Source organism: Mixophyes fleayi, chromosome 3 (assembly GCF_038048845.1).
Source record: "Mixophyes fleayi isolate aMixFle1 chromosome 3, aMixFle1.hap1, whole genome shotgun sequence".
Taxonomy (NCBI): Eukaryota; Metazoa; Chordata; class Amphibia; order Anura; family Limnodynastidae; genus Mixophyes; species Mixophyes fleayi.
In genome coordinates, this window is record NC_134404.1 from 234,587,268 (window position 1) to 234,602,378 (window position 15,111).

The 15,111-nt window shown below is 36.1% G+C and overlaps 1 protein-coding gene across 13 annotated transcripts in view; it reads left to right on the forward strand.

Annotated features, from left to right (window-relative positions):
• Positions 1-15,111, forward strand: part of QKI (QKI, KH domain containing RNA binding) — a 137,621-nt gene that overhangs the window by 24,900 nt on the left and 97,610 nt on the right. For all 13 annotated transcript variants that reach the window (XR_012689706.1, XM_075203282.1, XM_075203284.1 and 10 more), the window contains exon 2: positions 10,873-11,018. Coding sequence is in view for 12 of the 13 variants with exons in the window: in XM_075203282.1 (XP_075059383.1) it covers positions 10,873-11,018 (146 nt within the window). In the remaining variant the exon portion in view is untranslated. The remainder of the gene's footprint in view (positions 1-10,872; positions 11,019-15,111) is intronic.

Below are 15,111 nucleotides of genomic sequence, written 5' to 3' on the forward strand. Positions count from 1 at the left end.
ACCTGGAAACAACTGGCTTATAAGATATATTGATCTAGACCTGATGTTAGACATTTGATGTGGGTTCCAATCCTGTTTGTTTTATTGTTCCTTGTACAGGTATGAAAACCAGGCTGTAATGCAGGGGTAGACAAAATAATGTATAATTCAGGTGCCAGTCTGACAAATCTTTGATGCAGGATTTTGTTTAGGAGCCAGGGGAGATGTGTAGCTATTGACATCAGTAGAAACGACTCCCAAAATTTTGGTGTTGGCAGTAATTTGTAAACTACTCTGGTTCTGATATTTCTCTTCAGCACCTTTAAACAATGTATAGCCAATAGTATCATTATCATAATGTTCATTACTTAATTTAAACTTCTTTCCTCTTTAATTTTTTTTTTCTATTCTTTCTCTTACTTTCCACTTGCAAATCAGCTTCCAGGTATTGTACATCTCAGACACTCTGCACGTAATGTTGCTATTTAGTATAGTACATTGTCCGGTGATTAAATGTTAGTTTTGAAATCTGTTTTATTTAATTTTTCCAGATAAGCTGTTTGCCAAATAGTCATGGGTAGAATTTCGTCTGCTACCTCCGTGAAAGTGTCTCTAATGATGACACAGCTGTATCTTGCTGTTTGTCACTGAGTGGCTGGTGTTTGATTTAAGGTGCTCATGTACTTGGCTGTCTCTTCCAATTCCTTTCCTCAAAGATGGAGATACAGCTGTGTGGATTGCTGGCAGCGCTGTCATGCACATGCTGTGTCTTTGAGGAGTCAAAGAACTGCATACTTGAAAATTGTCAAGTTCTGTCTAATGGAACATAGACATGTTTTTCCTCAAAACAGTGTAATGTTTGACAGGTGCCTGGCTAATCTTTTACATGTAGATGCTGAAACAAACAAAAAATAAACTAATCCGGTATATAGCTTTAGAAATGATCTGATATATAGCTGTACTTTTCAAGAAATTATTCCTTCTCCCAAGATAAAAATTACATATTATGCAAGCGCAACTTCATACTTTATCAAGGGTGGTGTTGAATAATTATTTATTATTATTATCATCCTTGTGTTTTTCATTTGCTTTGATACTGGTAATACCAAAGTTAACTTATTGTTTTAGAGACCAGGCTATTGTCATTCCATATATTGTCAAAATGTATTATTAACTGGATTGGGGTTGTGTTAAGTTAAGCAGATCCTGCTCAAACAGATTAGGCTCTATTTGAAATGATGAAAGCTGTCGGCTTCGCCTCCCCTATGAAATTGCGCTACATGTACAGAAGGGAATGCATGTTTTTATTATTATTTTTTTTTAATAAGTATTGCATTTGCTTTATCATCTTGCTGTTTTGGCAGATTAAATAAATTGAGATGTGCACATACTTTAAATCTGAACCAGTGACTCACACAACAGCGACCTGCTTTCCATTCCTTCCCCAACCCCCACTTTCCTCTCTTGCTGTGTTTCAGTTGTAGCATAATTATTATATTTTTGTGTGTGTGTGACTGATCTTGACTGGGTTTAGATGACTAGTGAAGCACAAAGAGAAAACAGATGGACGCTGAAATTCAACTTTGCATATCTATGCATGTTGAGCGATCATAATGATGCTAATAAATTTGCTTTCATAGAGATCTCAAGAAATACAGAATATAAATTGAGCTTGTAAGAATACACAATGTTTTAGTAGTTTCCGAAGTGCAATAATTTAAATTGCTCCTCTGTCAAACATTAAGAAATTAGAAACCTTGTGTAATATTAGAATGCCAGTTTTGTTTAGATGGGCAACAACATTGAATGAATAAACCTTTAGATTATCAGCTTCTGATGAACTTAATTGTATGGTCTTGTAATGGGGCCTAGGATACACACGGCAAGATGGATCTGTACCATGGGTTGCAGACTTTATAGGAAAATGGTATATACAGTACAGTAAATTGTCATGCAACAGAAGATAATTGGATGACATTTCAAGCATAATGAGGAACTCATTAGTTTGCAGTAATATGCCTCTGTCACTGAAATGTTGTAGACATGTGTGCATTTGCTTGCCCTCAGAGGAAGGCTTGGCATTGAGCTCTAACAAACATGTAGTCTGATGTAATCCACTGGTTGTTGTCTACAGATTTTGTTTTCCCTCTTATGTACTTGTTTTATGTAACAAGGCATATTTGTTTAATTGCATTTTCAGCCATTGACATAATTACATCACGTTTTGTAACTAAAAAGCTGCGATTGTTAACTAGTTTTACCATTCGTGTTCCAATCAGTATGTCATGAGTAGGAGCTCTTAACTGGATCCCCATAATGTGACCAGACAGCACAGGCCATAGATGTTATAAGTGTTTGCTTGTTTTTTAAACAAATAAAAAAATTAACACTTGGGTGACAATAATGCTTATACATTCACCTGTCGATAGCCTAAGCCAGGGTATCCCATATACAGTCCTCAGGGATCCCTAACAGTGCAGGTTTTCCAGGTCACCAGTAAAATAATTATACATATATAGTTGTAGATCTTTTAAAATGTCAGTCACTAATGACTACACCTGTGCTCTAGCAAGGGTATCTGGAAAACATGCACTGTTAGGCCAAGGCTTCCCAAATTCAGTCCTCAGGAAGCACTAAGTGAACAATCTGTTTTTGGAAGAAAAGGCTTGAAAACAGATTGGAACATGTATATTGTATCCTTACTAACAGCACACAGTTGTCCTACATTTTGATTACAGTACACCTGTGTATTAGTATGTGTGGTAATATAGGCATGTCTTTCATCTTTCGCATTGCCTCATAGCAAGAATGTTGTTGTTTTTATTTTTATTTTTTACATTACGCTCACATTTGTGTCTGTCGTAATAAACCACAACTATGTATTCGGAGTGTGTTTTCCCCGTAGCATTGCAATCCGATGTTACAGTTTGGTGACAGGAAGCAGCACAGGAGGAACTATGTTGCCCTGCATTGTGATTACATTGTCTTAAAGTTCTGTGAATCATTTGAGCTCTGATATCTATTGCAAGGTTAATGTAAGTTCTTGTATAGCCTCAGTTGTAGTTTGTCAAAATTAAATTTCATTGAACATTACTGCAAAATCTTACATCTGTTGTTCAACGCTGCATAATGTTTGCATAACTACATTCTTAGGACTAATTTTCATAATTTCTAGTCTAAAAAGGATACATTTCAGATTGGTGTGTATTTTGGGAATACACATGCAAGTATACTGATGTTTTCCAAAGTTGAGGTATATGTAGATGCATTGTCATAAGTGTATTTGCTTTATTTTTAATCATAATACTTTCTGGTAAATATTTTAAGTGGTACATGAGCTTTTAACGATCTTTTTAAAAAAATATATCAACCTTTTGTTGCTGAACATTGTAAAATAAAATAGCATTTGCTACTGCCTGCTTCAAGGCCTCCCATTTTCAAGGTCATTCTTTGTCTGAGCAAACTGGCAGAAAAATAAAAATAGCATACATGTCAGCCATGGTATTAGAGAGGAATGCGATTGTCTTGTCAGTCCCACCTTCACAAATGTGACCATTATATATTTTTTAGTATGCTAAAGATGCTTATATTCTATATTTAGTTGTTCAGTGAAATGCAGAGGTATGTAAAACATTATAGTGATGATACTTCATGTTTTCACTGAATGGGTTGGAAGGAACCAAGAATAGTATATTTCACTTGCTCTCTGTTTTATGGCTTAATGCTTGGCATGGATGATATGGATTTAGTTGAAGATATTGAACATGACTTTAAATCATACTTTACTTTTCATACCTGCCCTCTGGGAAATACGGGGGTGGGTATGACTTGGCACTTCTATTTACATCAAGTGGGGAGAGCAATGAGTAAGACTACCCTTGTGGGACACTTGCCTTTTGAATCAGGGAGGTCTCCACTAATTTGGGAGTATTCTGTATGTTTCAGGAGAGTATAAAACCATTCTAAATGTGCTTCGCATTTCAATTAAAAAAATAATAAACAAAAATACTCAGTTCTTCTCAGGTTAATACTCATACAATAGATATACTAAAATCTCTTTAAGGTCTGAGCATTGTAAGCGTTTTATGATGGCGCTAGTATTGTATATGTCTATAGTTTCACACAGCAGCACATCTGGCTATGATGTAGGAAGTGCTTTGAACCCTGGTATAAAATATCACATTTAAAGTCAATACTTGAATTGTTTTATAGAAATGCTCCTTTTATTTTAATCTTGATTTACATTTTTTCTTTTTGTAGTTTCTTTTTTTTTTTTCAGTAGAGCCAACATTGATCATTTTCCTATTAATACTTAGATCTCCCATTATGGGACTCACATTTCAGTCCCGTTCTTAAGTTTCATGTTGTCTTCAAATCTGTAATATAGCTGTTTAGCAATATACCTCATCAATGGTTCCTAAGTGGGTTGACATTTTTAAATCTTCTTTCTTTGTGCTTCCCTGAATTTCAGAATCTGTTTTAATTCTCAGGAAATGTTCTCTATACAGTTGTTTTCTGTATTAAAACTATAACGCTTGTTTTGTGGGTTTGGAAAAGGTAAGGGGGACTGGAGGAAGAATGCTTGTGAGGACTTTTGTTAAATCACAAAATTCCTTATTTGTTAAGCCTTTTCCTAACGGGAATTACTTACGGTCACGTTAAGTTGCAGGTCAAATCCACAAGGTGAGATTCATATTGATTTTATTCTCCCACACAGTCATACCTCTATTAGCATAACAAAGGAAATGGCTTTAATACAGTGTAAATTTGGTGGTTCCAGCATTGCAATTAGGTTGGGCCTTTCAATGGTACTCTAGCCTCCTTTGTCTTTTTCTGAGCATGAGTGTCCCAGGCCCCTTACACCTCTGGACTCCGTAGTGGCTGCACTGACTGCCGCACTATACACATCGTGTACCAAAACAATTGCAGATTTATAGATTTTGTGTTTTTATCCCCTCCGGATGTCACAATTTCTAATACTTTCTATCAGTTTTACATTTAGTTCAAATTCATTCCATTTTCTACGTTACGCTCCAGATTTTACCTGTTCATTTTTAAAAATAAATCTGACATATGGGGGCATATTTAATTGGCCGCGTTATTGCCAAATGAATGCGGCCTGCACACTATTACCGTTATTAGGGTAATAGTGCGCATAATTCACGTTGGTTTGGTAATTTCAACTCAGGCTTTCTGTTCGCAGCTCAGGGAGCCGCAAGCAGAAATCAGTGTTAAGATTACCATAACGGTAATAGGTTTAACGCTGTGTAGTTAGGGGGGATTTGAGTTTTCCCCCCTCCCCTATAGGTATTTACCATGCATGTGTCATTATACACTTTAAGATGTGTGTGATGACAGAATTGTAATCAGTGAGAATCATCCTACCCAATGCTTACCCCATGCCATAGTTGTTTTTTTGTTTTTTTTTGTATTGTTTTTAACCTGGTGCTCGATCGTTCATCCCACAGCCTTGAACAAAACCCAAGATTTTGACTTGCTTGTAGGGGCTCTATGGACCAATACAAAATTGTAAGCAAAGATTTTGCTGCTTCCTGGTCTGTGTGGCTACACTCCCTTTCAAGTGTGGTTTAAAACTTGTGAAGAAGCCAACACTAACGGCTAACACTGCAACACAGGTTGAAACCCCAAAACGTATTGCTCCACAGCAACAGGGTCTGATCTTCAGCTGGGTAACAGAGCATATGTGCTTGGCAGGCCAGTTCAGGAGGCAATCTCTTTCCAGTATTTACACCAGAATACTCTTGTAGGGTGGTGGAAGGGATTGCAACATTTTTAGACTCCACCCAGTCACTTGGCTTTCCAACATGGCCCTCCCGCACTTTAATGTTCTGATAGCTAACTAAAGATGGGTTAGGGCTTGTTGCCGTGCAGTTAAAAATGTAATCCAGAAGGCATTATTGCTGTAGTACTGAACAACTGGTTAGAGGGACATATTTTTTTGTGACATGGAAATTGAATGCACTCGGCCCTAAGAGTTAAGCCTGAGAGATTTTCACCCTCTAAAAGCTGTAGAACAATTAATTTGTAGATTTGCTACGTGACTTTATCCCTTGCAGTGATTTTTTTTCCCTTTGTGTCATGCTGAGATAGAGACAACTATTCCCAGAAACCATTCAAACCATCTGTTTTTGAATGAAACATCTGTTTTATGTACTCCGTTTCTAAAATGTTGTTTTGCGTGGTCAAATACAGTAAATTTTCTTACGCTTTCTGACTGAGTTGTGATTATCTTAAAAATTTATTGGACTTTATACGTAAAAATACTGTTACTCACCCCATTATTCTACATTTACCCTCTATTTTTTTTTCTAATTTTATGAATAAATACCTAAACATCACAAAGTTCCCATTATTTTTCCCACAATGGTTTGCATGCACAGAAGGCAGCAACCCAGCAATTTGAAACCTTATTATGTCATCTCGTAGTTGTTTTTTTGTCTCTTCTCTTGTTGGGCTACTGAAAGTTCCTTCACCTCCTGCTAGTCTAACAATGTAGTGCAAATAGAATAGCACCTCTACCTTTGCCTTTATCAGAGATCTGTATACAAATAGTGATATTTTAACCACTCCTGGAATCCTTGCTGTAGTGAAGAAGGCAACAAAGTTTGTTGGATAGATGTAGGCACCAAAGTGTAATCGCATTCCCTTGTCCAAAATATTAGTGGAAAGGATGTTTAAAATGCCTTTAATAACTGATGAGCATGTTGTTATCATGTTTTGTTTTTGAGGCACACTTCAAAGATTTCTAGATAATTCCGTTTGCAAAAGCTTGGGTGCCCCTTGTCGGACTGCACAACTGGCTGTCTCTGGAACATCACCTTGAAGGACATGTGGCTGAATCCATTCTTCATTCCTACTGGTTAATATTGCCACTGGCTGCCATAGACACCCATAGAATAATAAATTCCCATGATTTAAGGCGGGCAAAGTGCTCTTTTCTTATGCTTCACATACAGTAAACATTTCTTTTGGGGTGTTTGCAAAAATGTGTACATTTTGTTTCATTGTACAGTTTGTTCCAGAAAGTTTCTGGCTTATCCAGTTCTTATTTTTCTTCAGTTATTGACACTTGTGATGTGATCATAGGAAAGGTTTCATTCTGACAACTCTTCCATGCATATTATTTTTTGTGTAAGTAATGTTTTGGAATTATTGACCACTACTTCGGTGTCGGCTAAACCTGTCTGCATGTGGCTTGCATATTTCTCTAGTTTATGCTGATAGTAGGCACAATACCCTGAGAGGGATCATAGTGTTTATTCAACTCTGGAATTGTATAAATTTGGCTTCATTTAAGGGCTTACTAATAAAATCTTGTTTTGAGGACTCAAAAAATTAACTGGCATGATGCCAAAACTTTTTCCTGTACTAAATTCAGAGTCCTCTTATCTATGTATTTTTTATTTTTTTTTCAAACTTTTAAATTCAATCAATAGTGATTGCACATTAACTGTGCAGAAACGTGCCATGGTTAAGTTTGCACCTTGCTGTGACTGTTAACTTATTTTTAGCTACAAATTCAGTGCAGTTTGACCAGAACTACCTTGGCGAACATGAGCATATTGTTCTATCCGGGCATAGGACATACCCCAGTGGGCTGGTTGGTACAGGTGCTCAGAGTTAAGGAACCAACTTGTTCAGTGGTGCTAGTTCTTTGCTTCTACGTCAGCAGAGAAAGCCATGAAGTGTTAGATGTAGGACCAAAAACTGTCAATCTGACACCTGTAAGAGCATATAATATACAGGTATAATCCTAGAATAGCCATTGCATATAAGGATGACAGATGTAATGCTACATGTATCAAGGCTGCAAAAGTTGTCTGCATTTTCTTATGAAATGAACTATTTGTCTCCTAGAATGAAATTTTAAATACTTGACCACAGATATAAACTGTGCACAGTAGTCTTTTTTATTTTGTGACTATGCTATTTTACTTGGTAGGGAGAAGGGGATAGTAAAGCAGCTTGCACCAATGAAACATCAGTCACAACACAACTAGGAAAGCCAGAAAGATGACTTTTTAGGCCCTAAAATTTAGGGTATATTGTTTAACCTGTGTATATAGAGTACGAAAAATGCGGTATTTACCATTTATTGATTTTCAAATTTGAATTTATTTCATAGACAAAAGTCCAGAACAATATAGTGCAAGTGAGTGATGATGGGACATGAGACGCCTATTTCTCCTGTTGTATGCCTTGTCTCAAGTTAAAGGGTTTCTAGCAGCAAAATAACAATTGAGACAAATTGTCGTTGTTTTTATATTCAGTCCTACCCAGGATGGGCGAAACAAGTTCATAGCTAACTTATGCTACAGTTAGCTTACCAAATACATTAATTATTGCACACTGAGACTTGTACCATAGCTGGTTTTCTATAAATGGTTACTTCTGATAAGGGGTTAAAATAAAATCTGGTTTTTCTCCTGTGAGCACTATTTATAAAAGTACTTAGGATGATTAAACTGTCACACTAGTGATTAATGGACAGTGCTTTTGCTGATTTGTCAGCTCTCTCGATTTCAAAATTCAATCATTTTCTTTTGTTCGGAGAGCCTGCAGGCCTATAGAACTCTTACCTCCATAGTTCAGCTGCAAGGCTTTCATCAGACCTACTACTACTTCACTAGAACCATATCACTGCAGGCCTCCCTTTCCCTTCAACTGACATTTTTAAGCTCACTTGACATTATTGATATACTAATGTTTCACACAGTTAATGAATATAGATATATACTGAATATAAATTTCTGTACACTTTATATTAATGTTTCCCTATCTCTGCAAAGAAGCACATGTCATATTTTGCAAATTAAAATACAGTTTACGTTCTTTTATTCCCCCCTCCCTGGTACTTTTATTTTTTTTAAAATAAAAAAATTTCTCGGTTGTACATCTAGAAGATGTCGTGTGAGAGTCATAGTATATACGCGCATAAAATTCAGTCGCTTCCATCGACTGAAGCCCCCACCCTCACACCATAATTGTTTGGTGTTCCTGTCTATACTTTCCCCAGGTTATCGCAGTGACTGTTGCATTCTATTGTATAATACGTTTGTATGCCTTCCTGATAACCAATTTGTTCAATAATGTTGTTAATGCAACTTAATAATTCATGTGAAGGAGAAAAAAAATCAGGACACAGAAAACCTATCCTTTTTTGAGATTGTTGGTGTCCAGTTGATTCATTCTCTACTTTGCATTTTGTGAACATACTGCATTATTATGTCTGTGTGTGTGTAAAACGCCAACAAAAATAGATACATGGGTTGTTGTATTTTTCATAGCTTAATTTTTACTACCTGATTATTTTACATTATTCATATAATTAGGGTTTTATTTTTATCTGTGTTGGGGCTCTCTCACACAGGCATTGCAAATCAATGCTCATTGAAGTATAGATAACTTGACGCATTTGAAAGCTGTGCTTCAGCATAATGAACTATGTACTTAACATAAGACAATTGTCTGGCATTCCCATAGGACCCCATTATGTTTTTCCAAGACTTAATTTTTGCGAATGCTGCAGGTAGTGCCAAAATTGACACAAAGCAAAAGCATGTTTGCATGTGTGCTAGTCCGTTTCCTTCCATTATTTATTTTTGTTTTTGGAGCCCTAGCACCAGAAGACATTTACAAGGCATCGTTGACGCTTGATTTTAATACTCATGTGTACCAGGCCTTATTTATTGTCACTGTGGCAATTTTTTCCTCATCTCCATTATATTAAAATAAATGTTTAATTTGTGTCAACATATACATAAACTCAGTGGAAAATAATCTGTTGTAGAATTAACTTTTTACAAGTCATGTGAAATTGAGGATTTTGCCAAGGGTACTGTAATCTTTTTAAATTCCGCCTATGTAGGCTGAATATAACCTTATGGCCACAGAGGAAGCATAATAATATAAAGACTGTTACAATAGCAAGTGAGTACAAACCGCTAATCCAGAGTAATCTCTTGCATTGCTAGGGATTTGGTTATCATTTTTAAAATCAACCAGCTGATTATGTAAAATAAACTACAGTCTAGTGCAGAATACGGAGGTTTATACTCTGGGAGCGTGTTTTGCTTACTTGCTTTGGGCAGCATTTTTCCTGGTCTCTCAGGTCCATTATGTTGTTGCCCTTTCAATATATTTGACACAATTGACATATTTTTCTACCAAGTTTTATTGGACTGACCTTTCAAATTAAAAGAGCATGCTATATGCTTTCTGCTTTTCTATATTTTCTTTTTTTATTCCTCTCTGAGTATTTTTTTTGTTGGTCACTCTCCATTGATCCTTCAAAAATTCAGATGCATCACCATTATTTTCATAGAAGGAACTACAACGGTTCCATCAAAAGTATCTTTCAATCTTTCTGTTAAGGGAATACGAGGTTTAATAATAATAATAATAATAATAATTTATAATTTTTCTTCATCTTACCAAGCCACTAGATGCATTTAAAAATTTACATTTAAAGCTACATGGCTGCACATGAATACATGTTAAAGCTGGTCTGCGACCACTATGACCGTTTCAAAAGCATTATTCATTTTTTGGTTCTTTTCCGTAAATCCCTATATTAAAGTTGACTAGTCACAAACAAACATAATATTGAAAGTGTTGAAAAAAAATAAACTTAATTTAAGACTGTTGACTTTTTCTTTCTCCATTTCCTTTACTGTTGTGCAGAAAGATTCAACAGATGCTCTAGTAGTTTTAAAACAGCCTTTGTCTTTGGTGAAAGTGAATTTGATGAATTCAGTCTACCATGTGTTTTTGATTTTAAACAGTGTTATAGAACAACTTTAGTAAAAAAAATAATGTTTTGTTGAATATAGTACAGATGTTTCACACTTTTTTTCACCCCTTCCTTAATAGAGATCAGCAGAGTACGAAAAGACATGTACAACGACACACTAAATGGCAGCAACCCTGACAAGAGAAGTGCAGAACTGCCTGACGGTATTGGACCTATTGTACAGTTACAAGAAAAACTTTATGTGCCTGTAAAAGAATACCCAGATGTAAGTATATGATTTACGTTCATACGCTTAATCACTCCCTTCAAGCATGCTATTGCTTAACCTCTGTATATACAGAACAAAAAACTTGTATATAAAAGTATTTTCCCCTTAGTAAAGAAATTACACTAGCAATCTACTACTTTCACCAGGTTCATTTCATAGTTTTACAATGCATTGATATTATACCATGGATGTGCTTACTGTTCTACGATGGGATAGAATGCCCTTGAGAGACCACATTGTAAAGCTGCTGCATGCAGCACTACTTCCTATGGGTCATGACATTGTAAAACTATTTCCACGGACACTTTGCTGCCGAGACTGTGACTTCAGTACTGTGCAGGTGGTCAAAATTGAAAAACGGGCATTTCCAGGGACTGTCCCTAGAAATTGAGGACTTTTGTCAACTAGGGGTAGTGAACCGTGACTTTATGGCGTTTACCACGCAGTGGTGCTGGGCTGACCTAAGGGGTTGGTAACACTTGCATTGCACTTTTGATGTAGAATAGTTGCATGAACTCATTATGTTTTGGGGTTTTAGTTGTACCTTATGCTCTTCTTTCAAGCAGCATTCCTGGTTAATCACCTGTTTCTACAGTATATTACTGATAAAAGTTGATCTTGGTACTACAGAAACTGAGAAGCCCCAGGAAAACTGTTCCATGGTGAGGTTCTTACTATTAAGCCAACGAGAGAGAACACATAGTGAAAATATAATGAATAAGCAGAAACGCTGCTTTTAGAATGTAAATATGGGCTATTTACATTATTTATGCGTTCCTTAGATGGTCTGCACAATTACCTGTCTTTTCTGATGTTATTGAAAATAGAGGTTAAACATATTGGTGTGGTGCCCCTTATAACTATTATTTGTTTTTGTTTTATTTACAAATGTATGGGCATCTTTTATTGAGAAGACCGTTTTTTGCCCCTTAATAGACAAAGAAAAATAACTTTGAAAGTAGAGAGGTTAGTAGACACATGCTGTCAGAGCCCTTATTCAGAGGTATAGTCATAGGTTCCCCCCCTGGCTATATATCAAGTAAACCTGACAAAGAGTAACAACAAAGCTAGCATAACTACCTGGTATAATATTTTAACTTCGCAAGTCGTTCTCACCAAATCAAAAATTCAACTCCAATGGGAGGTAGATCTCCAGGTAGTATTCACGGAGGAGGAATGGGAACGTATTTTTCGAAACTCTTTCACAATGTCTAAATGCCTTAATCATACTGAAATGTTGGTGAAGCTTCTGAATAGATTGTACGTGACCCCTGAGAAACTGCACAAAATTTGGCCCTCAGTACCACCGACATGTTGGCGTAATTGCACTGAGAGAGGGGATATATTCCATATTTTTTGGGCATGCCCAGTCCTACAACCCCTGTGGTTAGAGGTTTTCCAGTTGTTGGTTAGGGTTTTTAGATATCCTACAACTCCTTCCCCAGAGCTTGCTTTGTTGCATCATTATCCCCCCTCCGTTCCCTCCTTGGACAGGTACGTGATGGGCCAAGTGCTCATTGCAACCAGAGCTGCTATAGCTCAGGCCTGGAAGCAACCGTCTCCCCCGTCTTTGGCTAAGGTGATATCTAAAGTGAACTTCAGCTTTGAGATGGAGACCCTAGGAGTTCCGTATTTCACGGCAGATTCTTCCCCATTAGTGAAATGGCGTAGCTGGCATAATTACGTCACAGACGGAGGTGGGGCCCCATCCCAGTCCCCCCATAAGCTGTATATCTCCGACTCAGTGTCTCGTGCCTTGATCTAAGAAATATTTGTTTTTGGGCCTAGGTACAAGGATGGAAGGGACTAGTCTCCGTATTGTAAAGTTAAAGTGACTTATGTTTAGAGTGCCAATCTTTAGTTTTACTAGTCAACTGGCTATAATTATATTTAAATACTACAAAGTGATAAATGTCTAGATTGCTGGTGTTTTATGATATATTGTTGTGTTTCGTCCCCACTATGTACCCCTTTCCCCTTTTATGTCCTACCCCTTCCCTGTTTCTTTTTTTTGTATCCTTTGCAATTATCTTAGAAAATTCAATAAACTTTACTTCAGTTAAAAAAGAAAGTAGAGAGGTTAGGACACTGCAGAGTCTGGACCTAGCAGTTAAAGGTTAATATCAAGTCTTGACATTGATAAATAATATTTCAGAAGGTGTGCAGAATTGCATCCTTGTGATAATATGTCAATTTAAAGAGTTCCCAAAATAGATTTGGGATAGACTTTTCCAAGCATGAAATAGGTTTCTGTTGTGTGGTTTCATTTTTAAATTTGAATGCAATATCACATATCTATAAACTTACCATTTTGTGTATGTGTCTGATGGTAAAAGTATCCATAATTGGAATAAAAATGCATGTAGAATTAGTAATGTATAGCTATAGATGCTGCAGATTTTTGTTTTTGCTTAACAATAATTTGCTGCAATTATTGAAAACGACAGACTCTCATTAACATAGAATATATGTAAAATTGGGGTTTTTTGGTTCACATACATTATTACTGTGTTTTAATAGTGTTGAGACAAACGTCTAGCTCCTTAACAATTGTGTGAAAATGATTAATGATTATAGTAGCTCACTGTAATTAGTTATACGGAACATGGACACAAAATTACTTTGAGTTTCCCTTCACTTGCAATTTTTAAATATATTTTTGTAGACCTTGCTAAAGCCAAGTTCTACAAACTATTTGCCCTAAGTTCCGCTCTTTGTGTTGATGGCCTGTCTCTCCTCTCCTGCCTCTGCCTGTGGCTGAATAGCTCAGATGGGATGGACCATGGATGCATAAAAAAACACCATGTGTACACAGCCTGAGGGTTCAGTCATACTTGACAATTTAGCTGAATAGCTTTCGTGCACAAATGAAGATGGCCACAGGTATCTGAGGGGGGAGGGGGGGGGGTGTGTTGTCTGTTCTCTGTTGCCATTAAATATTATGGTTCACAGATTGGGAATTCAAGAATGTTCCTTTTTTTTTATTTTTTATTATTATTATTTTACCAACTCCCCTCTCAGCCTGTCATTGCCCAGATCCTGGATAGATGCATCTATTCACATTCTCTAATGTGTGAATTGGAGGTTTGCTTTTGCCAGTTTGAGAATTTTTCACCTACTTTATTACATTTTTATAGAATAGATATGCTAACTTTTTTTTTTTTTTTTTTTTTATAAAAAAAAAAGAAAAAGTAGTGGTAGTATGTTTTTTGTTTGTTTTTTTGTTTTTCTTTCTTTCCATTTTAAATGCACTTATGGACTTCAGGTGTATTTAACAAAGTTAATTTAATAGTAGTCTTTAACATTGAAATACATTCACATAAAACTGTATTTTCTTCTTAGAAATGAATAAATCTTAATTTATAATCACAGCTTTAATAAGAAAAAATAAAAAAAAACCCTGTTAACTCTGATTAATGTGAAATTCACTACTGGTTTTCCTCAGTGGCTCCTTAGTCAAATTCAGGAACTTAATAATTATCACATCTAAAGCACCATGTCCTCGGAGTATTGTGGAGCTCAAAGGGCAGCAGTGATAAACAGCTTGTGCGTACTTTTTGACCATTTTCGTTAAAATGTTTAATTAGTGCAACAAAATGATGAACCTGGGGATTAATTGTACTTTGGGGAGCCTTCTAACTAAATAACATCTAGATAATCATCATTGAATATGAAAAAGCTGAAATGATATGGATAAAACATTTCCCTCATTGTGCCAGTACTAGACTTTACTATGTATGTTGTATATTGAGAATTGCCTATTTTAAATTTGATTACCTGGTTAGCTAGATATTATGTTCTTTTAAACTTAAAAATATGTTTTTGAACCTGAATAATAGCCTTAAAGAATTCCCAGTGGAGAAAGAGGATAGCGTTAAAAGGGTATCGCTCAGGTAGTGATGTACTGGTGCTCTTAATATTTCAACCTGGAGCAAAAGTTGGTGTGGTTTACAAAACACTGAGCTATCTGATGTATCTGGGCTTGGCGCTCTTGTATGTTTCTCTATAGCTGCAAGAAGAAAACCCATATTCTTTGTATGTTTATTTTTATTACCCATTTAAAGGAAAAATCGTAAAATGCAATGGTACA